A 26,092-nucleotide genomic window follows, 5' to 3' on the forward strand; every position below is an offset into this window, starting at 1 on the left:
TGGGGGGCGGGGCTGCGGTTTCTGTCAGAGAGCGGCCGGCGGGAGGCCGCCGGTGGAGGGGGACGGGGCCGTCGCCGCCGACGCCTCCCGTCAGCGAGCCCCGGGCATGCGGCAGCCCGGCAGCCCCGGTCCCCGAGGGCATGGGCCGCGGGAGCTGAGCCGCGGCGGAGGATGAGCCAGGCGGGCAGCCCGGCGAGAGCCTACGATTTCCTGCTGAAATTCCTGCTGGTGGGCGACAGCGACGTGGGCAAGGGCGAGATCCTGGGCAGCCTGCAGGGCGGCGCCGCTGAGTCCCCCTACGGGCACCCCGCCGGTGAGCGCCGTCAGGGTTGGGGTTAGGATTTAGGGTTGGGGTTGGGGTTGGGGTTAGGGGCTTCCCCCTAACGGGGAAGGGGCGGCTCGGGCTCAGTGAGGTGGCTTTGGGTGTGGAGCGCCTGGGGCCAGGCGCTGAGGTGCACCTCGGGGGAGAGATGGGGAAGAGGATCGCTGAGGTGCACCTTGGGGGAAGAGGGTCGCTGAACGGCTCGGGTTGGAAGGGACCCCAAAGGTCAGCCAGCTCCAGCCCCCAAAATGGAAATCCTGACAAAAATCTTCTAGTAAAGGAGCTCTATTAATCAGCAACCGTATATGCTGTGAGATTGCTTTCACTGAAAGAGCAGAAAAGGAGGTTTTTCTCTCCCTTTTCTCCCCGTCATGTTTTTCGTTCCAGAAGAGCAGCCCTTTAAGACCAAGGTTCACGTTTGCAGCGTGTCCTTTTGCTTCAGCTTTTTAAAGGGCGACACTGAAGAGCCTCCTCCATGCCAGATGTGTTCTCTCTGCAAAATAAAGAGTTGTGCTCATTGCAAACTGATGTAAAACTAGATTATAATGGCTTTGGTAAAAGGGATTTTTACTTTCTATCTCTTCCTAGTCTTTTCACTTCCCCAGTCTGTTTTCCTAGAGCACAACTCTCTAATCACAATTTTCTTCCTCATGCAAAAATATTGCGTGGGATATTAAAAAGCAAGTTATGTTGTAAAATTACCCATTGCTTTAAATTACTGCTAGCATGAGTCTGTGACTGGTTAATTCATTTGGAAGGCTTTGCATTGACTCAGGATTTGTTATTATGGTGGGTTCATAGTACTGATTCAAGGCAAAGGAGTGGGTGGGGGAGGAAAGTTCTTTGGATGATTGCTTATGAGTCACATTGCACCTTGAAGGCATCAGCATGCATTTAAAGCTGTTTGCCTAGTAGTTTTGCTAAATTACTTCTTGGGATGGTTAAGTCTGTTGTGCTCTGCAAGTGGTTGGAGAAAAGGGTTAGAAGCTTGGGGAGAGCGTGCTGAGTCTGGCTCCTTCTGTACACGCAGTCTAAGTTTATAAATTCTTCTGCTGAAGAAGCACTTTAGTCTCCAATATATCTTGACGTAACAGAGAGAGAATGTTTGACCTGCTCCCAAGCTCATAGGTCTTTGGTCTTCAGCGTGTAAACCTTGTGATACTTGTGCTTTGCTCTTAAACAATGTTTAAATTGCGTGGCTAATGCTATCTATGTGAATGTATTTCTTGACAGCCAAGAAATACAAATGTTCTCTTAGAATTATTTAGTAAGTATTTAACGTGCAGCTTGGAAATTCTTCATTGTTATTAATAACTTTAAAATATGTGCATACAGGGTTGTAAGTGCTATGCAGAGCTTCATGGACTGTAGTCTTTTCATCAGCTTATTTATCAATCTTAACTATACAAGGTTAGAGAAATACGGTAATTCAGGTCCTCACGAGCTGTGCTATGCAAAGGTCTATGTTTCACAGAGAGTGAAAGGAGCTTTTAGCCAGGAGAAGATGAGCATGTCTGAAAAGAGGGGTGGGCGTTAAAAGAGCAGGGCAGATAAAGCAGAGGATGTAAAAGGAGACTGTAATGGAATATAATCTGATTTTACATTTTGTGCAACTAGTGTCATAATTAAGAATTTTCTTAGCATACTGAGCTCCAGTGTTTGCACGATCGTAGCATACCACCGCATCTCACTTAAGGAAGGATGTTGACTTAAACAGTGAAAGTTTGTAGAAAATTATTGTCTCCCTCTTAATCCATTTCTTTATTCTTTAATGTATGATGTTCTCAAATGCACCAAACTTGGAACGCTTCCGAACTTGCCCAACACCGCCCAGTTTATTTGGGGCTCTGTACCTGATAGCCCTTGTCTGCCTGGATCCCCTCAGCCTTTCCTCCATCACCTGAGCGTGACAACATAGGATGCAGCTGCAGGGAATCTGTGCAGGCTGTGAAAATAGAGATGCAGGGAAAGGGAGAGAACTAAACATCCTGTTGGTGTTATGACTCTTTTTTTTTATTTATTTAATTTCAGTTAAAAGCTTGATAAACAGACTTTTTTTTTGACTACTTTCAAGTCCTTAGTTCACTGGCTAGGAGCTTCCAATTTCATAATTGAACTAGGTCTCTGAATTGGAAAGTCTAGGAATATGATGGATCCAGTCAAAATGTGCCACCTGTATAAGCTTTGAAATGACAAAACTTTGTTGCAGAGCTTGATGAGAGGGAGTAGCTTTGATAGGCTCTGGAGGGGACAAACGATGCAGTAAGAGGTGAGAGAAGAGTTCTGAAGAACTTTGAAAATGAGAAGGAACAACGCGATGAAGGAAGGGCATTTGGGCATTTGTTTGAATTTGAACATTCAAGACAGAATTTGTTGTTTACAGCAACATGAAAGAGGCTCTTCCTGCTGCAGTAGCTTCCTAAAATTGAAGGTGAGAATATGAATGTTGAGAAGTTTGGGAAGGGTGGTTGGGATGCAGACACGGGGTTACAGTGCTGGGTTTCAGGAAGGACAGCAGTGCCTTAGAGCTGAGGAAGAAACATTAGAATTTAGCTTTGGTGTAGTGTTAGGGTCCTTTTCTGTGCAAAGTGATGGAAGGTACTAGCAAGATGCACTGCAGCGCTCTCAGAAGTAGACACAGACTATTTTTAAAGGAATTATAGGAAAGGACAAGGTGTTGAACAGTGTGTGACTGCTCCTTGGGGAAGGAGGAGAATCCAAGTGAGCCCCCCAAGACTTTAAGAGAGGTTGAAGAAAGACTAAGTGAGGGTGGACACTTCAGCGAAGAGGGCTGCTGGTTGTCTTCAGCAGCATCAAAGACAGTTAAGCAGACAAGGAGAATGAAGATAAAGTAAAACCCAGAGCTGACTAGAACAGTGTGTTGTGTTTGTTTTGGTTTTGATGTGGTGGTTTGCTTTTTTTCTGTTTAGCAATCAGATGCCTGAAGGCTTTTTCTTTGGCTATGAGCTATGTAACTGTCTCTTCTTGTGTGTATGGGCTCAAACTTTAATCATATAAATAACAAATTAATCTTTCGCAGACACTTTCTTAACTTGTCAAAAATAAACCTGCCATCTTTCTCATTCCTGGGAAAATACAGCATCATATGTCTTACTCCTTTTTTGTCAGTACACAAAAGTGATATAAAATCTGGAGGCCGGGAGGCAAGCCAGCATCGTGTGATCAGTCAAGTCCCTGCAAGCTGCTGCTGGTCCACGACCCATGGCATGAAAGCATTTGGCACGGTACAGCTATTAAGAAGGAATACAGTCTCTTGGTCTCTAAATTCTTCTTAATGACCAAAGGGCTCTGGGTTGGAAAGAAGGGAATAAGCTTTGTTAACGTAGCAAAGTACATACGGACTGCCATGGAAGATGTGTTGGTGAGTGTGATTGGCAGAGATGATTTAGGAAGCAGTTATCCTGGAGACAGGCGGGTAGCAGTAAGGTTAGTGATCTGGATAACCTGCCTTCATGGGTTTCCCACATTTTGCTCAAAACTGAAATTACAATAGCTTGGACGCACTTGGTCTCTCACCTAACTGCCCAAAAATGATTTTAGAGAGCTCAGAAATTTTGCTTCTAGGTATCATTAATCTATCAGCAGAATATATTCAGAGGAAATAATTGCTTCTAGACTAGAACATAATACCTGAGATGTGCTGTCACTAGGTAGAACAATATTTTGATGTCTTAGGCTAACAGATTTTTATTCAGCTCGATTCTGTTTTTGCTTTCATATTGAAATAGAGAAAATTGTGCTTGCAGTGAGACTGTTCAGTGCAGGGACTGAAAGGAACGATTGCTCAAACCTATGTACTCCTACTCCTTTTCTTGCAGGAACATCAGGTTAAAACTGACAAATTCTTTCATCCTCTCTCACTTAGTGACCATTTTATGTCCTCTTAAGTTCCTGTCACAGTTGTTTGTCTTCCCCTGTCCTTAGGTTGAGAACTTCCCGGGTAAGGGTTGTCTTATTTGAATGCTTAAAAAGATGCTGGTGTTTAATAGTTGTTGGCTTTAATCGTTGGCTGGGATGCTTGTCTGCTGCTTACCTCCGCACAGACAAATTTTTAGGTCATGTTGGCCCTTCCTGGTATCTTGCAAGCGTAATGCAGAGGTGAAAACCGTTCTTCAGGGTAAAGGAAGGAATTCACTCTAACTAAAATTAGGAAATGGCCATACTATTAACATGAGAAGTTAAAAGGCTTCGATTTGTGAGCTCACCCCCAACAAGACAGCACTAATGGAGGTAAAATGCTTCCCACGCAGGTTTGCTTTTAAGTTTATCTGTTCTGTCTTCATAAAACTGTGGTTTTGAACATGTAACTTGACTGAAAGGAAGGGGAAATAAAATTGTTTTCTTACCAGTGTAATGATGAATAATATGCCTTGTTTATCACTGACTTACTTCAAAGCCATTACATTTTCCTAAATACAACGTGATCTAAAGATTGCAATAGAAACTGATGACAGCATCATTAGGTTTCAGTATTTCTTTGCACATCGCACCAACTTTTGGGGACAAGCTTGAGGAAGTTCTGTAGGATTTCTCAAGCAGAAGAGTTATTTGAATTTGCTGAGAATCATTCTATGGGTAAATAAACATACTTCCAAGCTAATTATGGTTGCCTATCAAACAGACTAGGCTTTATCTCAATGTGCAAGGAGATCAAAAAATGATCACCTAGCTCTTAAGAAGTAACTTTTTCTAAAAGGTTGAATATGCATGAATGTTTCCTCCCTCAAATTTTGTTAAAATCCTGTTGTATGCCCAACTATCTCTGTAAAAAAGGGTGTACTTGTGCAAGGAAAAGCAGGTGAGGTTTGCTTTCATATGCCAAGTTTAAGTGCCTAAAAGACATCTGGTTTCTTATCTCATTACTATAGGCTTCCGTGGCATTGCTGGAAAGAAATACCTATTTCAAATAAGGCATCCAACTTATTTTGGGATGAGCCTGTACAGCACTAATGGAGCTGGCTCCAAGTCTGTTGGTTACAACTACCCCTTCAGTGTGTAACCTTACAGGAGCTGTGCTGACTGCTGGAAGAGGATGGTAATGCTAGGTTGAAGCTGGTTCTGAATGCCAAGAAAGTACAGTAAACAGAAAGAGCTACCCGCTCTGTACTTGCTCTTTTCCTTTCACTGTGTTTGAAACAGAAAAATAGAAATAACTCCCCCTTTATCACCATCATTAGTTGTATTTTGTCTCTTCCAGGGGACAACACTGCAGAATAGCAACACTGCAGTCACTTAGGAGAGGTGTGTGGTAGCTGAGAATGTGGATCCCAGCTTGTCTCTGTTGCCTTTGTTCTTACTTGGACAGAAAATTTGCCCTCTGTAAGAGAAGAAAGCTTATAATCTAATTGAGATTGGTTTTCTTCTTTGGTACTTTTCATGTACCTTTCTCCCTCCTCAAATCTCAAGTTTGGAGCCTTATGCTAACTCCTGCGTTACTTTATCATGCTAAGAATTGCCCGTCTCGTGAGGCCAGTGCATAATGTTTTCCCTGATATGTGGCAGCAGACTTGAGCACCACTTTTTTTCTTTAACTCTTTGTCTAAAGTGTGGTAAAGGCTCCTTTAGCGTTTTCTGTGATTGTCAGGTCCAATGTAGTTGGTTTTCTTGGTTTGTTTGTAGTGTTAGCTGGTCTTGCGCATCTGTTGAAACAATGAATGTTCACCTGGCTTGATCCTAGGCTTGCGTAGCAGTTTATGGGTTTTCATATGTTTCTTTGAACCTTTCAAAAATTAGTTTTGCTTTATTACACACTTTCTTCTACTCAACCAGCTTTCTTTGACTTAATATGCTATTAATATTTCTTTGACTTAATGTTACTCAGCAACTCAGGTGTCCTGCTTACATCCATCTCATGGTCAGCAAGAGTTACTGCCTTATGATTTCATGAAGGTCAGGAGCTAGGTCATTTTACGGGGAAGTTTTGAACTCAGTAGGTTTGAAGTACTTTTCTCCCTAGCTCTCTCTTCACCCTACCAATGCTGGTGGATTTTTGCAAGGGGTGGGGAGAAATTGACGCTGTGTGCATATGTTCAAATCAGATATTTGTCTAACTTGTTCTTTTTCAATAGGTGTCCTTTATGTCTCTTAACAAAGCCTATTCAACAGCAACAGCAAAAAAAGACCAAAGAAAACATAATTTTTGGTCAAGCATATTATTTATTATTGTGTTGTATGGTTTCAGAAGGAAGGAGCCTTGAAATCTTGCAAACCATGCAAATGTTTCTCAGATTCCTGCCTAAGAGCAACGTGTACTCACGTGTCTGAGTTTGATATCTGCTGTTGCTATAAGTAATACTTCAGATTGTTGTGGCAAAAGAGACTACAGCTTACTTTATTCTTTGTCTTTCTCATGCCTGTTCAATAGCTCTGTGTACTGCCTGTCTCCAGTTCCCTTGGGCTACTGGTGTCCTTTTTTTTCCCCCTAATTTTTCACAGATATGCAAGAGTGGGAAAGTGACTTAAAAAAATAACAATAATACCCTGAGGCTCCCAGACAGGTGTGCAACATGAAACAAAAAGTCCAGGTTATTTTGAAAAGTGGTCAGACTTCAAAGTAATTGAGTCCTTTTAAGCTGCTTTGGCCTAAGCAAAATCATGTTTGCCTGTGCCAGGGTGAAGTTTTATAACCAATATGTTGGTTAAATTACATTTACATATTGCTTTAAATTTGTTTTTGTTCTGGGAACGTAACGAGAATGGAAAATGGGATTAAGAGTAGAAATTGGCTAGTGTTAAAAGTTATATTTGCATGCCATTTTATTCAGCTCTTCTGGATTTTGTTTAACGTGAGACTGAAAATATGGAAAACTGGTGCAGTATTTACACAAAATACTTGACATGAGCTAGTGTTTGTTATGCTAGTTTGATTTAAGGAAAATCTCAAATGTAATACACCAAGCACGTTTTTTTTGCGCTTGCTATGCTTTTTTCATCCATATCTAAATCTGTTGATACAGTGGAACACATCTGGACAAATAATTGTTCCATTTTTTATGTTTTCATATGTTGCAACATGAAACTATGAACTGGTTAAGTAGGCAGATGCTCCAAACTGCAAGTTCATTGGCTAAATGAAGCTGTTACAGATAAAACACTGATTTACTGACATATATTAAATGTCCATTATTGAGAAAGGTAAAATAAACTCAGTACTGACTATAATCTAGTATTTACTTGGAGCAAAGTCCCCAAAATATATTGTTTTTCACAATTGGTTATGTCTCTACACTGCCGCTCAAATCTGTGGAAAGTTACAGGCTAATTATCAGGAAGTTACACTCTCATGTTGCCCAGGAATGGAGAGGGTTTAAAGGTCCAGAAACCAGCATCACTCCCAACCTCACAGGAGCTTGCAGCAAGCAGGAGAGCATCCTCTTTGAGCTGGGTGGGGTAGGAGGAGGAGAGTGCCATCGATAACAGGTCGTGCCAAGTGACAAAGCATGCTGAACAACAGGTGCCTTAAGGCTTTAATATGATGCATCCTGCTCTTGGTGTAATTGACTTCTTGTTTGATGTTGATGAGACCATAAATCTGTCTGCATATTGGTAAAAGGAATACGTGTACAGTGTTCAGCAGAGACTTTCTCTGGATCTTGTTGGTAGTTCTTTGCAGGAGGTGTGGGTTTTTTGGGCCCTGAGGGCTGTAAAACTCTAAGGAATTGGTTCTTACAGTGTTCAGATTGGCTGGACCAAATCTCCTAAGCGTGCTCAAGGCAAGGTGAGAATCCTATAGTACAGAAAGGTAACTGTTTGTCATCTGGGGAAGTAGAAGGATCTAGCAGTGAAAACACCCTTACACACAGACAGAAACATTTGTCAGGTCAGTAATTTGTGGCTGCTCTGTAGGCACGTAAACAGGGAAGATTAAGGATTTGGGAATCATGTTTATTATCAGAAGCATGGAAATGGGAAAGCTGTTTATTCCTTGTGAAATACAGTTTTGTGCTAAGCTGAAAGCCGATATAACAGCTTTACAGTTTTTATTTGTTGCATGGGATTTGCCATCGAAGGGAAGGCACTGTGCAGAACCAACAAGTGTTGTCTGGAGATGGAGGTGGCTAAGCGATAGGTGGTGAGCATGACGTAGCTAGGAGAGCCAAGGCTGTTACTCCAGAGTTACCTTGGACATTAAAATGTTTTTGGAACATTGGATTTGGAAGTAGGAACTGCTAGTTTAACATACAGAGGTGGAGTAACTGTGCTGAGAATTTCTAGAATGGAGATTTGCCCATGTCTTATCAGGCACAAAACAAAGTGCCTGAAGCTGTTTTTAAAATAGCTTAAGTGATGGCTTGAGTTCATGAAAAATCAAACTATCCGGAGTATCTCCCAGTAAGTTATTTTTGGATCTCAGTTTCATATTCATATAACATAAACTCCCAATGCCATCCATATCTGTTTTAATTGTATTGGTTAAAATAGTACAGGTTCTTTAAGTGTGCTTCAGCACACAAAACTGTGCGGAGAAATGTGTTTTTATACACATGGAGAAATAGCTTTTATAAAAAGCTGTTTTCGTTCTTGGGTCAGGAGAGGATAACCTATTTAATAAAAAGCCCCAGTTATTAATATATGGCTAGTTCAAGTCCCGCACGTGTGATTATGTAAAGCTAGAGGAGACTGAACATGCGGCAACATTTAAAAGCGAGTTGCAGTCCAGGAGTGACACATTTGCCCCAGATGAATTGCAGCTGATATCTGACACGTTCAGAAGCAGCCTGACCACTTGCGTTTAGTGACCATAATTTATTTACTGGGTGTTTTTTCCAGGTTTGTGGTTCAGACTTCACCTCTTCCCAGCCCTCACTGCAGTTTCATCCCATGCATGTTCAGCACAACTTGGCAGCTCGCATCTCACTGTTACGCTCCTGCCATTGCTCTCATTTTTCCTCTGGCCTAAGCCTTCATGCAGTGAGCCCTGCCCCGACCTCACCGATAGGTTTTGTTGTGATCTTGCATCAGCAAAGCTGAAACAGCAAAGAATGCTTCTGTGCTCTGAAAGAATATACTGAAGGAATGGTCATAAGTCTATTTGAGGATTGTAGGTTTAATTTGCCTGTTATTATAGAAAATGAACCATTATAGATGTTTGTATGAAACAGAAAATATATTTGTATTAATAAAAAAGCAACAGTTTAATTTAAAAAAGGGGGGGGGAGGGTATTTTAGTCCATAGACTTTAAAACAAAATAACTTATCCCTTCAAAATTTTTAGAGACAGTGATGTGTTAATGTAACTCCTGTGCCCTTATACTTTATTTGTAAGCTGACTTTATGTGGTGCCTTAAAATGGGATATTTAAGTGTGTGAAATATGAAGCTGCCAGCTGGAAAACCCAGAAGAGACCCAGCAGGTCTGGCAGCCTTTTTAATGCTCACTCAAGTCCAGACTGAGGAAAAGAAGCTCATGTAGCTGATGCATTCAGTGGAATAATTGAGTCAATATAAGGAGAGTTGTGGTGCAAAATCTTTACATGGATAGCTGGAAATGTATATTTCCATTCTAGTTGTTTTTAGCAAGGAAATGCTATCCCTATTCACTCTGCATCACCTCATCAGTCAGGGCTCTGTTCTCATTTTTCTGTGTTTGCTTTTGTAAATACACCAAGTGATGTTTGCATAAAGCACAACCTTGACTTTTCAAACCACTTCAGAATTAGAAAATCATGGTTCAACTTGAACACACACCTGGTAAAATAGAAGTGTGATAAATGGAATTTTAATCAAGTTCATAAACTCTAAACTTTTAATTTTATTTTCCTTTTCAGTTCAGATAAGAAACAGCCATTATATAGAAAGATGTTAGTCTTGAAGCAAGAAGATTCTAGAGTCCAAGAATAATCGTAGCATAATAATTTTTCCATGTAAATACTAGTTTTTGTCTCCAAACAGGAGTTTAATCCAATGGTGTTTGAGAACTGGAATTTTATAGGCAGTCTTTTCACTTTGACTTCAACATCTGCAAGATAGGGTAGTTTTATGCAGAGGACTACGAGAAAAGTAATTACATAGCTTTTGAGTGAAGAAAAGTCTGCAGTTCTAATAACTTAAATGAAGTTTGGCCGCAGACTAATGAGTCACCTCTCTGGAGAAAAGAAGGCTTTGCAAGGGACCAAAGAGCAGCCTTCTGGTACCCACAAGGAGGCCATTGAGAGGACAGAGATGGGCTCTGTAGGTGGTGGGAGCTTAGGAGACAACAGATCTAAGTTGAAACGAGAAGTTCAGAATGGGTAAGAGGAAGAAACTTTTTTTTAACCACGAGGATGGTCAATCTGTGAAACAGGTTGTGCAGAGGGGTCTCCAGTTCTCTTAGCTGATCCTGGTTTGAGTAGGAGGTTGAGCTAGATGACATCCTGAAATTGCTCCCACCTGAAATTTCCTTTGTTCTATTCCAATGAAATCAGTTTATTTTAACGTCATGGAAAATTGAAACCAACTAAATGATGGGTGGAACAAGAACTTTGTATCAGTAATGTATAGCCTGTCTTTCTCCTTTAAATCCAAAGAAAGATTGCTTGCTAGCATTTTGTGTTTTTCTCCTGGAAAAGGAGTACAGTTATAGTTTTGGCAGCTCTTCTGCTGGAATATCTGGGGAGGAGAAGAGGAGAGAACTGGAAACACAATCCAAGTCAGACTTAATTTCCTTCATTTTCATAATGGGAGATTCATTGTGACTTGGTAATTCCCCGAGTTCTTGTTAACATTACCTGTAAAGCCCACTTTACCGCAGCATGTGTTTTGTGTGGAATTTCAAATTGAAGAAGTGCAATTGGTTTTCTGTTTGGAGGCATAGTTTGAAAGCTCTTCAAATATCAGAGCTTTGGAAATGGTGGCTGTATGCTTTCTGGAATATAGTTTTTTAAGCCGCAGTAATTTTTAAATAATGCTATTAATTTTAGTCTTTGGTATCTTTAAAGCAAAATTATTGCACTTACACCTACTTGCTGTGAATTCCAGCTTTGATCTCTAGTTATTCATAATAACAGAATTCATTACTTGTTCAGCACAAAGAATTATTTTTCAAGTAAACTTTTTCCCTCTTTGAACATGCAGTGCTTCATGGGGTGGGGAAAGAAATTATCTTTTTTTTTCCCCACTTTCTGCCTACAGTGGTACTTTGGATCTCTTGTTCTGTTAAAGTTTACTACTTGGTGACAAATACTGCTGCGAATTCTGGGAGGACTGATGGCATCCTGTTTTTTGGGAGTTCTTTTTGCAAATCTTGGTTATGTCACATATATTTCATAATATACAGCAATATGCTTCTGAAACAGAATTCTGATTTTATAATTGGTATGATATATTGATATGCTTAACTGCTAGTGGTGGCTTAACTTTTCAGAAGCATTTATTTGAGACTTGATTTAAAGCCTAGGGAAATTCTGGAGAAGTTTCCAACTGTTCTCAGTGAGCTCCTAGGCGCATCACTCATAATAACGGCTACTGGATGGTCTTGGGATTCTTCTCATGCCAAGTATTTTTGAACTGGTTTATTGCTAATGAAGTGTCAAGACAGAAAAGGTCATTGTTCTCTTTTGGAAAACGTTGTAAAATGTGAAATACTGCATCTGGTTTTAATATTTTATAGTAGTTTTGAAGCTATTCTTCCTTCCTGATTCTGGCCATAATTCAACCTAGCGTTCAACATGTAAGTGAGAGCAAGTTCTGCATGGCCGCTTCTCATTTCTTTCTTGATTTGTAGATTTTGTAAAAGATATGTACCCTGCCTTCTGCTCTTTTCCTCATGCACCAGGATGATTTGTCCCTACCCGCTAAGCTGTTGGATAAAGAATTACTGCACCAGGAAGATATCCACAAGCACTAGGAGCATTGGACGATCAATTCTTACCTAAAACCTATTCCACTTTTTTTCTGGTCAGTTATCGTAGCCTTCCCAAGCTTCTCTTCATGAAACTTTCCATGGGTGTGCAGAGCTCCATGTCATAGCCATTGCTTGAGCTACGAGCACGTTTCAGAGATGTGAAACAATCATGTTTGAAACTTTGTTGAATTGTGAGACTGTGAATGATAGACTGCCCTTGAGAGCTGATGCTCTCTGAAAGTAATGGAACAGGTTTTTAGGGTGCTTGCTAACAACATGCCCGATATATGCAAAGGAGCTCCTCCTTCATGATACAGTCCAACTCTTGTAGGAACTGGTGAACAGCAGCAGCAGTGAGAAGATCGCATGGGGAGGATTATAATTATTTTTTAACTGTGCTTGATAATAGAGAATTTAATTTCTAATGCAAATTCACTGGTGCTGCGTCATATCACAGGAAAGATGACCATCAAATGGACAAGAAGTCCTACACCTTTGATGTCGAAGGAAGGCATGCTCCCTTTTCTAGAATTTGACTGTTAACCTGTTTTCCTTCTCTCTTCACCTCACTCAAGCTGTATCCTTTTGAAAGCCTCTGCTCCTTTCCTTGGTCAGTTACAGTTTGGTCGCTACCTGTCCTTTGCCCTTTGCCTCTTGGCTGTTCCCCCAGGTTCCTTGCTCTGTGTTTCTGGTCAGCTCCCCTGCTCAGCCTCTCCTCCTCAGTGTCTTGTCCCTGCTTTAGCTCCGTCTTCATCCCTGCGTCTTTGTCAGACTGCTCTTAGCACGTAATGTAGTGTTCTGTCAGGTCCTCGTTTCTGTGTCGAACTAGTGACAGCCATTCCAGTCTGGTCTGTAGCTCTGGAGACCCTGCCTTTTCACACAGATTTGCTAGTCAGTAGTTTGTCATGTGGGGCTGTGCAGTAGCAGCTGGATCGAGATGCAGGAGAAGATTGATCTGTAAGGCACTGGAGGTGTTCTGGGATCACTGAGCACCATGGGCTCCTTGTTTCAATTTAATTTTTCACATCCGTGGAGGAAATAAGGGGATGAGGAACAAACATCTCACTTAAGAGATTGCTGGGACTGATAGATGAATCTCTTCCCAACTTCTTTCAAACTTATTAATAAAATACGCTGAAGTAAAGGATGACACCCTTCCCCATAATGCTAATAATAGCATTCCCTTTTCCTGCAGTGCTCTTGTTTATAAACAATAACATGTTTATATATCGTAGCTTTCATCTGAGGATGTAAACTGCAACTTGTAGCAAACATTTGAGTTAACAAGCTTACCGTATGCCTCTGATATCCTTTTCTTTTGGAGGAGTGGGAGAAAGGAAATGATGAACTGAAGCTTGTAGTTGCTGCTTCTTCCTGACCTGGAGGATGGGGATACTTCTCTTTCTTCATGTAAAATAAATTTAGACAATAAAAGAGGCTATTTATTTGTTGACAAATGCGTTATAAGAGAGACAAAAATGGAGTATGATCTCAGAATCGTTATTTTCCTTTCCTCTTAACATGAATAGAAACTAATTGTTCACAAGTTCTGGTTGAAATTTGATTGTTAGCTGATGTCAAATAGTGTTTTCTTCTTTCCAAGCAACTGTCTGCTTTGAATGTGTAGTTTTTCATTTAGCTATCTTAGCAGAAATACTGCAAACTAAGGTATGATCTTAAAAAAGGAAATCATGTATTGAAAAAGTTGTTTGCATATCCTTTTTGGGGGAGAGCATGATTTAAACATGCAAAGTGCGGGCTTTAGTTTACTTGCTAATGCTGGTAATGAGAGTGAGCAGACACTTATTCAGGTACTGCTTCTGACTAATTAAATTCTGTGGCTTGTACAGGTTTTGGAGTGGTTCAGTTGTTAATTTGGTTTCCAAATTAGTACTGGAGGTAGGCCATAAAGTTGAGACAAACTTCTTACTGCCGTGCCACTTGCTTTGGTTCTGAGGACAACCATCTGGACTAGAGCCAGCTAGAAGTGCTCAAGAGACCTTCTGATTCTGACCTGATGCCCTAAAAACGTGCAACCATAGAAAGGTTCAGTGTAATCGTTAAGGATCACTTGGATTTTTAAAGGTGGCTTTCTTATTGGCATGTCTGACCGTAAGCAAAGCTAAACGTAAAGCTGGAGCTGTCTGATAAAAATCTCTTGCTTTTGAAAATAGATGGGAAAATTGTCACGTCTTTAAAATGAGTGAATTATGTGTAAGACTTAAGTGTAATTGTGGTTTATGACTTGATTGAGTTGAAGAAGACAGTTTGTATCCAGAATTTCAGTGTCTCCATTTCAATGTGAATAGGCAATCTGTGCTTTTCACACAGATGGCTTTTATTGCAGTAATTAAGTGTAATACAAGAGCCTGGAATTTGGAAAATGATTGTTATTCTGAAATGGCAAGCAGAAGGCAAATATGACTGTCAGATAACCTGACCTTTGTGCTCACGTGTCAAAAGACACGGACCAGTTTTATTGTAAGGAGTTTATCTTTGCAGCAGGAGGTTTGAAACATTGGGCTTAGTTTTTAAAGCTTCAGTGATTTTTGAGTCAAAAGCACGATGTGTATCCATTTGCTTGGGATGATGAATGGAGTCGGAAACTTTGTCACTTGTCAAATATATTTGAGATAGTCACAGCGGTGTTCTGAAGAGAAACATTAGGCTGTAACTTTTAATGTATATGAAAAAGGGGATAACGGGAAGCGATGGGGCCACTGAATTCTCATCATGTCTGTGAGAAAATGTTTTTAAGCACTCTCCAAAACCTAAAACTATTTTTCAAGGTGGGGCCAACAGTCTTTGAAGGATGTTTTCAGTGGACTTTGTTAAACATAGACCCAGAGTCCATCCCTTTCCCCCCCTGTTTTGTAGAATCTTAATTTTAGACACAGAAACAGACAGTGGGAAGGAGACGTTAATTTGTGTCCGAGGTAACTATTATTGAATGGATAATTTGGACAAACTGATGGAGTGAGTGATTGCTGGAGGATGGGTTTAGCGTGTTGTAATCTCTGGAAGGCTGTCAGGCCATGGAGGCAGGGAGAGGGAAGGCTTTTTGGTGTTTTTTTCTTTTTTTTTTTCTTTTTTTTTGGTTGGTTTAGTATTGTTGTTTATGTTATTTTGAAGTAATGAAAATGCATTTTAATTAAGTCCCAAACTTGCTAATCTTACATTGAACATCTCCAGGGAACAACATGCTTTAAACTTTAAAGAAGGGATAAATCTTTAAAGCAAGGATAAACTGAAAGGAAATAAAAGGTGGAATAAGTGGAAAACAATAAAACCAATTCTTGTAGTATTTGTGAAGTAAAATGTAAGGGTACCCCAGGTTCAGAGACAAAGTAATGTGTTCTGTACTTTCTCAGATATGCAAAGTGTTGTTTGTAGGGACAAATGTAGCACTGAACAAAATCTTTCACTGCAAAGCAGTGGTTAAGGTTTGTTTGTTAAATTGAAATACAGATCCAAAGAAAACTCAGAACAAGCTCCAAAACATTACAATATTAGGCTAACATTTAATTCCTTTGAAAAATTGGAGGGACAAGTCTGGGGTTTATTCTACCTGTCTTATTAGCCAAATATGACCCATGGTTTGCCTGTAGTCAGTTGTGTTCAAGCTTTGTTCAAGTCGAGCCAGTTCTTCACTGCTGCAAAGCTAAGACTGGCTGGTAGTCACACTGTCAATCATCGAACCTCCGTTATTAAACCGAGCAGAAAAGACTTTTGGCTAACTAACATTGCCTTTGCTATAGTGCAAAATGAGCAATGTAAATGATTGCAGGATACTGCCCTAAAGAGACACGTTGGGAAATTCAGGAACACTGCTATAAGCTTCGGGAGAAACAGGAATTCACAAGAGACCTTCAAATAATCGGTGTTGACATGACTGCAGTGTAGGCAGTGAAGCATAAGTGATAACACGGCAACGCTACAAGGCAGCAGCGCAGAGAGGATGGCTTCCTCTTTAATGCAGTTGTTACCAAACAGCCAAATGCTTTTTTGTAAATTCTACTCCATTCCTGGATTTGGTAATATTTCAGTTCTCTAGCTACTCATTTTGTGTTTGAGAGGAAAAAAATATTAAAAAGCAATTTGATTTAAAAAACCCTCCAGCAAGGGGTGCGGCTTGTTTGAGGTTATTTAATTTCGACTTGTGGCTTCAGGTAGATAATTTTGATTTAAAAAATTATACAGAAGTGTTAAGCACTGAGAGGTTTTTCTGGTTCACTTCACAAAGTTGAATTATTTATTTAGCTGCCTTTTTCTCCCCTTTCCTCTGTGGAGATACTTTTCATCTGTGTATCCCAACAAAGCTATTCTGTCTTACTAAATGAGTGAATAATGTTCTGGAAGGACATTTGATTTGTACAACAGCACAATCCACATCTGTTGGTCTCATTGTTATAGCTGCATGCTGTTCCTGATGATTCATGTGAAAAGACTTTTTGTTTTGATTCTTAATCAGTGGTAAATGCTAATTGCAGCGATATGCAGGTTGTGTTATCAACTGCTTCTATCTGTACAACAGCTGAAGAACACGTTTCTGAATCTACCTCTTCAAAAATCTTTTGAGAAACCCACAAACCCCAAAGAGAAATACATAGAAGATGGGTAGTGTATTTTTCAGGCATGTCTTATGCATGTCATCTAAGGAAAAAGATGTGATATTTTGCTTTATATGCAGCTAAACAAGAATGACTTGCAGTAGTGTGTGGTCCGTAGTGCCAAGCACGCTCAGCTGTGTATCCTCCAGCAATGCAGTACTGATTTTTCTGTGTTTGGTATGTCTTTAAACAGAATGATGGATGTCCAGTCCCTGTGTGGGATGTGTCACGGTTTGCTAAAGATGGTCTGTGCCTCTTCATTAACTTTAAAGAAACTAGTGGAGGTATTTCACCCTCTGAGAAATATCAGGGTGCTGGAACAAGTGCTATAGTGATATGCAGGGTATGCTCTATGTTTTGTGTTTTCAAGAATTTCTGAAATGATGAAACTTGTTCTTTCAGTGCACAAACAATTTTTATGTCCTGGTCCGTTCAGTGTCCCAAGGCTTTGTCTGTAGGTTTGATTTTTAAAAATACGTATTTCTGCTTGTGGTTTGTGGATTTGACTGTTTCCTAATCCTGCTGGAGAACTGGAATGCTTTGACTAATAAATGAAAATAAGTCTTCTGAAAATTGCTGGGGTTTTTTTGTTGTTTGTTTTGGTTTATTTTTTTAAATTCTCTTCTCAAATGCACAGATGAGAGCCTAAACTAGAGGCAGGAGACATTTCAATTCACATTCCTGCAGCAAGCTAGAGGCTTGAAATGCCCACTGTTGCTGTAGGTGGCCTTTCAGCTCGGTGTGTATCCAGGAACTGCAGGTTGGTACGGCACCAAACCAGTCTCTGATTTGGGTGGTCATGCTCAAAAGAACTCATTGCTGCCAGCCTAGAAAGGGCTGCGTCAAGAGAGCTCGTTCTAATATACTCCTACCTGACAGCAGCATGTCCTCATCAGTTTGTAAGAAACGGGAGGAGTGGAGCTGTAGGCAGATGTGAGTCAAGTGAAATATCCTGCAGGCAGTGAAGTGGCATCGTTGAAATACGGTTCCTGATAACATGTGACTGAACTACAGATGTCAGTGCCTCTGTCTTCCTGCTTGCTTACCTCATCTATGTATCACACCAGGAGGGCTTCTTTGAGCTTGCTTTCTGTCATCTCTCTGGTCATTGCTAGCTTCTTCCTTCCCAGGACCCTGGTAGCAGTAAATTCCTCTTGCCTTCCGGTTCTTAACAAATGCCCTTGCTTTCAGGACTATGAGTACGCGTTTCTTTAGGGCTACGGCAAGGTGACTTACTCCTCCGTTGTGCTTGGCCTTCAGATTGGGCAGATGTTTAACAGTTTCTGCTCCCGCTAGAAATGACATAAACTATGCAACAGGTTATGTCAATTAATAGTTAAAAATACTTTAATAGTACTACAGTGCAACTGTCCTTTGAAATCTGTTGTTTTAAAATCTTTCACCTTACGAAGTCCAAAGTTGCTCTAACTCTACTAATAATATCTGCAAATACAATATAGAAGTAAAAGCATTTTGCTAATATTGTTATTGTTTTGACTACTAGCTATTTATTCTACAAATGTAAACTTCTACACTTAGGAAGCCAGAAAATTAGTGGTTATTTGTAGTGGAGATAAAGAACCTGGTTCAGTGGATGCCTTAGTACCTGTGTTACAACAGGTATCCTATGAAAAAGAATCGATGCTATTGTGCTATGTAATAAAAGCATTCACAGTCCCTTGGAGTCTAATCTGGAAGAGAGATTGGTGATGGCTGTGTACAAATGAGTTGCCTTGAAACTGTAACTTGGAAATGGCCGCACCGGGTAACTGTGCACTGATATCGGGGCAAGAATTTATCCTAATTTTTAACTAGGAGAACATCTCCTGAGGTAGGGCATCCTTCCTTTATTTCAAAGAGTAAGTGTCCTGTGTTTTTTAACTCAGTGATTTCAAGTTTCTGGTTGCTTTCATAAAATGGGCTCAAATCTCCTTTGCCCCAGATGGCATTTGCCATGTGCAATTGAAAAATATGCTATTTGAGCAGCTTAGAGTGGTGCAAATTTTAGAAGAAGCACAAAAGCAGCATCTCTTTTCTTTGCCTATTGCTACCAGGAAAGCTGACTCGGATGGCAGCTGTTACCTTGCAGTAACTTCTGTTTGGTAATTTAACACCAGTTCCTTATTCTGGACCTAGTCTTAACAAAGTCCTGTCCTTGTGGAAAGGGAAACAGGTACAGCTTCCTTTTCTGTGACTGCTTATCATGTCAGAGCCCTTTAAACCTATTATTTGTTGTTGGTAGAATTAGAGGTAGCTGACTAACAGTGTCTGCTTTTGGGGCCTCTTCATGACAGCTGGTAGCAGGAGTTGGCAGTACTCGACCTGAAGGAGCAGCAGGAAGTCCATTTTGTGAACGTGGTGACCACACGGTGTTTGCAGGCAGAGAGCAAACTTCCTGCGTGGTCGGTGTCTCTGCAGAGCTGTGCTTGAAGCCAGGACAGGTTGTCTGTTGTTGTTCATGTGCCATGCTGTGCTGAACTCTTTCTTGGGGAGAGCAGTATAAATAATTGGTATGATTCTTATTGAACTTTCAAACTTCTTTTTCTCCACTTAAATACAGCAAAGAAATAAAATTTAAAAAGCTTGTTGGTATGCATTTGATATGTGCATCAATACAAACCTTGATATATAGATTAATTTTTTTATTCTGGATGCGGATGCCACCCATAGTGATGAACCTTAGGCTTGTTTTACCACAACCCAGTGTATCCAGTAGCTGCAGAGACTCCCTGTAGCCTCTACGCGCAACTACTGCAATCTATATTTGTGCCCCAGCAGACCCTCCTGTCTGGCTGATGGGGATGCTTTCAGATCACCCGGAGCTGTCGCTGTTTGGACGTGGAAGTGTCAGGGCACCAGGAGCGCTGCTCGCCTGGCAGCTCCAGGCTCCTGCCCTTCCTCCTGCACCTGCTGCCGAGGCTGGAGCAGGATGGCAGGCTGGCAGCACAGCAGGCACTTGAGGTGTTCCTTTCTTTTTCAAGTGCTGGTACTTCCACTGCTTTATCAGTTTGTTGCCTTCTTCCTACCCACCAGTACTCTCCTGGGATGCAGTGAGTTTCTCCACGCCCCCACAGTGTTTTGTAATTGTCTGCCTGCAGCAAGGGTACAGGCAATTAGCAGGATCATCTTCACCACTGTCATCCCTCTTCCTCTAATGAAGATTTGCTGAAATCTTTAGTAGTAATTAGGACACTCTTCCCCATGCATTTGTCTTTCCTTGTTAGTGTGTTTTTCTCACCTCATTTTGTTTATGCTCAGAAAATAAAACTGTTTTTCAAAGCATGAGTCTCGTTACATTTCAGTACATTTTCAGAGATTTCATGCTTTTTAAACTTCCTTTGGAGGACTCTGTGAATAAATGTTCAATTCAACAAGTTACTTGGCTTTGTCACAGTTAAGGAAACGTGAGAACATATCTACCAGTGAAACTGTTGCTTGGCTGCACAATGTGAATACTGAATGCACACTTTCCAAATAGCATTTAATAAAATAAAGGCCTCTCTTTCTTTTAATGTTTATAATTATGCACTTCGTGGATGCAGTACTGAAGCCCAGTGTTCAAAGCCATTGACCATTGGCATGGTGGTGGATATTTTCAGAGGTCAACTGTAGCTACATAACTGCTGCTGATTAGTTTTACCTGATCTAATGAGGGGGACAGGAGACACCTGTTTGCCTGTTTTGACCAGGAAAACAGCAAAACTAGACTCCAGATATTTTTACTTAGTTTAAAACCTGGGGTATGCAAGGTTAACGTTAAAAAAGCTAATATCATATGTCACTGATGATTGTTTGCAAAGGTTGTAAGGTGCACAATAAAGATGTAAGCTAAGCTAATTGCATCAGCGTGTTGTTTATTACATTAATAGATTAAGTAATGCGTGCATGTATGGATACATCCACTTCTTGCACTATCTACTGCTTTTATGTGAGGGGGACGTGTGTACCCCCTCTACACCAACTCTGTAAGAGCTGTCTGTGAGTTAGAGGGGATAAGAAAGGAATAATAATAGAGCCAGTAAAGCTGAGGAACAGAGGAAGAGAATGGCATTTAGTTTGCAACATATGTTTGAGAGGAGAGGCTAACACCTACGTTTTTCTGTTGAAAATAAATAAAACTTTAAGAATGTTATGTTGTCATGATAATGAATAAAACAGATTGGTTATCAACATGAAGGCAGCCCGAGAAATCTGCTCTGATTTCTGGACCTTGCTTAAGTAATACAAGGTCTTCAGAACTTTATATGAACAAGTTATTCTCCATATTCACTTCATAAAGTACTAATGAAAAATGTTTTATTTTATGGTCAGCTTCTTCAAAGTCTGTAACTGTATGTTGTGCACGTGCAAGCTGATCTAAGATTTCTATAACTGTTTTCCCCTCAGGTATAGATTATAAGACTACAACAATTCTTCTGGATGGCCGACGAATCAAGCTACAACTCTGGTATGTGTTCTGCATTGCCTCATACTTCAAAGAAACAAAGAATATAACTCCTGTGGGCATGAGGTCTCCGTTATGCTTCAGAAATATTTAGCCAAATGAGGAAGAACGATCCAGATAGCTAGCACTTTAAGCAAGTCACTTACTTAGTCTTTACCTCCTTCTTCTACCTATTCCATGTGTAATGGGGAACACTACAGTTTCTGTCTATGAGAGATGCATAATAAATGCAGAAGGAAGGCACAAAATAATGCAAAATGACTTGTTACGATTATATCATTTTCCTCCGAGAAATGGATGATCTTGTACCAATTCATGTTGGTGTTTATTTTTATTGAATTTTTTTTAAAAAAAAAATACTTGAATATCTGGATGCCTGTCAGATTTATTTTTAATTTATTCCATGTTGGTTGTTTTTGCCCTTAAGAATTTTAAGGTAACATTTCAAATGTTAAATGTAATGATGGATAATACTACTCTGCCATATGGTGTCTTGATTACTTGATATTTTGTTCACCTATTTTCTTTTTCTTCTTCTGCCTTCCATTTTATATAGCTTAGTAAAAATGTAACATAAAGCTCATCTGAGAAGCAGGCAGGAAGGAGATGTCTTAATCCTTTCTGTGAAGGGAAAGGATGTTCTTTGGACTCCTGAAAATAACAGATTGGAAGTGTTTCTACAGTTGAACATATTTTTGTATATGTGCCTTGCATTTGAAGATCTGTAATCTATCTCAAAAATTCTGTATGGAATTTTGTTTCTTACTACACCCTTCACTATCAACCTGATTCTGCACTCTTAAAAATTTTGCTTCTGAACACTTCATGCAGTGATTTTTTGTGTGCGCATGATTTTCCAAAAATCTATGCTCTCTGTGTCTCTGTAAAGATTCCTTCATCATGCTAGGCTCATGATAAACTATTGCTACTGTAATCAAGAATTTTGTGTTTTCCATTAGTCTCCTTGGTGATAGCTATTGTTTCCTCCCACTTTTCTTTTGCTGTGAAAACAGAATCTTTCTTCAAGCTGAGCTAAATGCAATGTCTAGTGGCATATGTTGTACACTTGACTAGTAGCCTTTGTTTTCCAAGGGCAATCACAAGAATAAAATTTGATGTTCTTGTCCTCTCATCCTGAGAAATCTGAAAAATGTAGAGGAAAGGGCAGAATGCCAGTGGGGGGAAACTGCTGAGAGCAAGAAGAGCTCTTATACATTAGTGATTGCTATTGCATGACTAATGGAATAAGAGCTGATATTGATCAGTACAAATGAGTTAATCTAGCTAAACTCTTAATATAGGAGGTCACCTACTTCTTTTAAATATATATTTTAAATTTATTTTCTTTAGGGATACATCAGGGCAAGGGAGGTTCTGCACCATATTTCGGTCATACTCAAGAGGTGCTCAGGTAAGCTAAGTACATCTCAGTGATGGGTAATGGTTGTTGGATGAATGAAAGCAGTGTTAGCGAACCATTGTGACAGCTTCTGTAGCTCACTTGTAGACTGTCTGCAGATCCACTAATACACTGAAGATAACATGAACCTTGGGAAATAACAAGGGGCGGGATTCTCTTTTCTGAAAGGAGAGGAAGGGGCAAAAATCAATGAGATTGAGAATGAAGTTGAACCAGAAAAAAAGCGTGCTGATATATATTCTCAGGTCTTCTTGTTGGCTATATTAACAACTTAAGCCTGTTACCATACTTTAATCATGCAAATAAATATGCTAATGCTATTTTTTTTAATTGTGTGCCAGGTAAGACAAATTGGTAACAGAGAACTGTGAAGAGTAATGGGAGAATATGAAGAGTCAAAAAATGTAATGAAGTGTAATGAATTGTAATGAAATGAGTTTGAAAAACAGACACGCTAAAAGTCACAATAGCTTCAGATTTCAAAGTATTGCTGTTATTCATTACGTGTATTGGTTCTGATGAGTTGCATAGGTTATGTTCCAGAATTGTACAGAGCATTGAATCTTCAAGCTACAGATTGTGACCAATAATATTTATTTGCTGTGACTCGTGTGTATGATCACCAAAAGTTGTCCACTATAAAAAGAAACAGTTACCAACACACAGGACACAAAACTAAGTCAGGTTTTCTGCCCCTTACCGTATCAGTAATCTACACAGAGAGATGGCATGGTTTCTTAGGATGTTGAGTTTCTGCTCCATTTAGGGTTTTCTCAGCATTTTATAAGATAATTTCAGAATCAGAGAATTTGCAGGTAATGTTTTCTGTGTTGTGACTCTGTTAAGCTTGCTTTTTTTTTTAATTATATATATATATATATTTTATACAGGGAGTAATACTAGTGTATGACATTACCAATCGTTGGTCATTTGATGGAATTGATCGATGGATAAAAGAAATAGATGAGGTAAGGTACAGTCCCAGACTGTCTCTAGTCTGTAACAGATGACTCAGACTGACTGCTTAGGATATTTTCTGCTGTTTTTACTGGCATTTGCAGGCAGTGCTTACTACAGAGTTATCCAAGATGCCAAGTTTACCATTTTGTTTCTATGTTTATAATTCTAGAACGTAGGAAACATATCGGCTAAAGTGTCTGATTTCTTTAAAGGTGTTGACAGTAGGCATATGGAGGGCAAAGATTACATATTGTAGTCCCACTCTTGCTATGGATTTGCCACATCATCTGTGCAAGTCTCTTTTCTCTGAGGAAGGGATGTTTTTTGATCAGAGAATCATAGAATAATTTAAGCTGAAAAGGACCTCTAGCGATCGTCTTGTCCAACCTGCCACTTGGTCTTTAAATCTTGAAAAAGCTTTTGTTTCTTTAATTGATGGAAGGGGGAAATGTGCTAAACTTTTTATTTATTTATTTATTTATTTATTTATTTATTTATTTATTTATTGCTTCTCCTTCCTCAGCATGCTCCTGGTGTACCAAAAATCCTGGTTGGAAACCGCCTTCACTTAGCTTTCAAGCGCCAAGTATCTACTGAACAAGCACAAGCCTATGCTGAGAGGCTGGGCATGACTTTTTTTGAAGTCAGTCCACTTTGTAATTTCAATATTACAGAGTCCTTTACTGAGCTAGCAAGAATAGTATTGATGAGACATGGAATGGACAGACTGTGGAGGCCAAACAAGGGTAAGCAAAATACACTGAAAATATTTAAATTTAGTCCTAGCAAAGGCTTGTGGTTCCCTTAATATAAAATAATTTCCAGAGTATGATTACTTGGCTGACTGTTGCAAAAACACCAATAAGTAGAACCTGGAATCTTGTACAACTAGCTTTATAAACAGAAAAAATATATATGCAGGTATAACCTGCTCTGGTTTGTAGGGGATAACAAACATTTTTCCTAGATCTTGTATTCTCAATCATCTAAGTACTGTGACATAGCTAAGAAACTGAAGCAGTAGATTTTTTGAATAATACAGATGTGAGAAAGGATGTGGGAGGAGAAATAAGAATTCATCCTAAGAAGTAAATCATGCATGCAGAGTGCTGGGTATGCTACTGCTATGTGGCTGACAAAAGCGTGCTATTATAATGCAAGTTTTATGTCTGTTTTTAAGTACTGAGTCTGCAAGACCTTTGTTGCCGTGCCATAGTTTCCTGTACCCCTGTGCATCTTGTTGACAAGCTCCCTCTCCCTGTTGCCTTAAGAAGCCATCTCAAATCCTTCTCCATGGCCAATGGCCTTAATGCCAGGATGATGCATGGACGCTCATATTCCCTCACATCCAGCAACATCAATAAAAGGAACAGCTTAAAGAAAGCTAAAATTATCCGTCCGCCACAGAGCCCACCAAAAAACTGTACAAGAAACAGCTGTAAAATTTCTTAAACTCTGTGAGAAAAGGAACCTGGATGGAATCCCTTCATGTGAAGTGTTGAATGCAAGGACTTCTTGTTTAATAGTTGAGCATACTCTATGTATGTATCCTACTACACTGACAAAAATAAGAAAAATAAGTCCTTTTTTAGAGCTTGCTCACTACAGTAATGCTGCTTTGGAATGAGTGACGTGTTCAGTGCAACTGAAAGGATGAGACATTTTGCTGTTGAACTCGCATACTGTATTTTAGTTTCTGTTGTGCATGATGCCATTGTTTTCACTATTTGATGTGTTTTCCTATAGGGGGTAATTATCATTATATTGAGTCCTTAATTCCATGAAATCTGGGAAGTGACTTACCATGTAATTGTATAAAATCCTGTCATTTTGCAAACAATTCAAAAATAGTTGTATAAAAAAGTCATTGGTTTGCATATTCAGGCAGAGGTTTTTAAAAGCAACATATACATTGTAAATTCTACAAATAGTGTGACAAATTCTGGTAATACTGCAATTGTGCATTTGGATATTTTGTAAAGCTTCCTTGATAACTTCAAAGCACTAATTTAACTAAGCTAAAAATGTGTATATAATTACTATGCACATACACAACAAGGTTTTGTCCCATTAGTGTATGTAATGGATTTGATAAAGTTTTTGGTATGTTATTTAATACTTCAGAGAATTAATTTGTGCTTTAAATACTTATTTTTCTGTAAAGAAAAAATAAAATACATTTTATACCACTGTATAAGAAAGTTCTAGGAGGAAAATGCCAAAGACACTGCAGTTAAGGGAACATGACTTGAACTGCTGCTTTATAAGAAAAGAGCACTATTTAAAAATAAATAAATGTTTCTGGAAAAGAAATCCTTTTATGCTTTCTTTAATTGCAGAAGGCTGTCTTTATTTTCCTTTAGAAGAATTTGAAGAACAATATACATGAATTAGATGCCAGGAACATGAAGCCATCCTGAAAGAATAATGTAATGCTTTTGATGCATCTGTCTTCAAGAGTGTGAGCTCAAGTACGGAAGCATAATACACAGGTC

At 39.6% G+C, this 26,092-nt stretch overlaps 1 protein-coding gene across 1 annotated transcript; it reads left to right on the plus strand.

Annotated features, from left to right (window-relative positions):
* On the plus strand, positions 1–25,910 carry RAB40B (RAB40B, member RAS oncogene family). The gene is made up of 6 exons (XM_083805774.1): positions 1–313; positions 21,160–21,220; positions 22,568–22,628; positions 23,528–23,605; positions 24,121–24,343; positions 24,778–25,910. The coding sequence occupies exons 1-6, from the start codon at positions 172–174 to the stop codon at positions 25,047–25,049; spliced, it is 837 nt and encodes a 278-aa protein (XP_083661900.1). The 5' UTR covers positions 1–171; the 3' UTR covers positions 25,050–25,910.
* The last annotated feature ends 182 nt before the right edge of the window (positions 25,911–26,092 follow it).

This window comes from Anser anser (genome assembly GCF_964211835.1).
Source record: "Anser anser genome assembly, chromosome: 19".
Taxonomy (NCBI): domain Eukaryota; kingdom Metazoa; phylum Chordata; class Aves; order Anseriformes; family Anatidae; genus Anser; species Anser anser.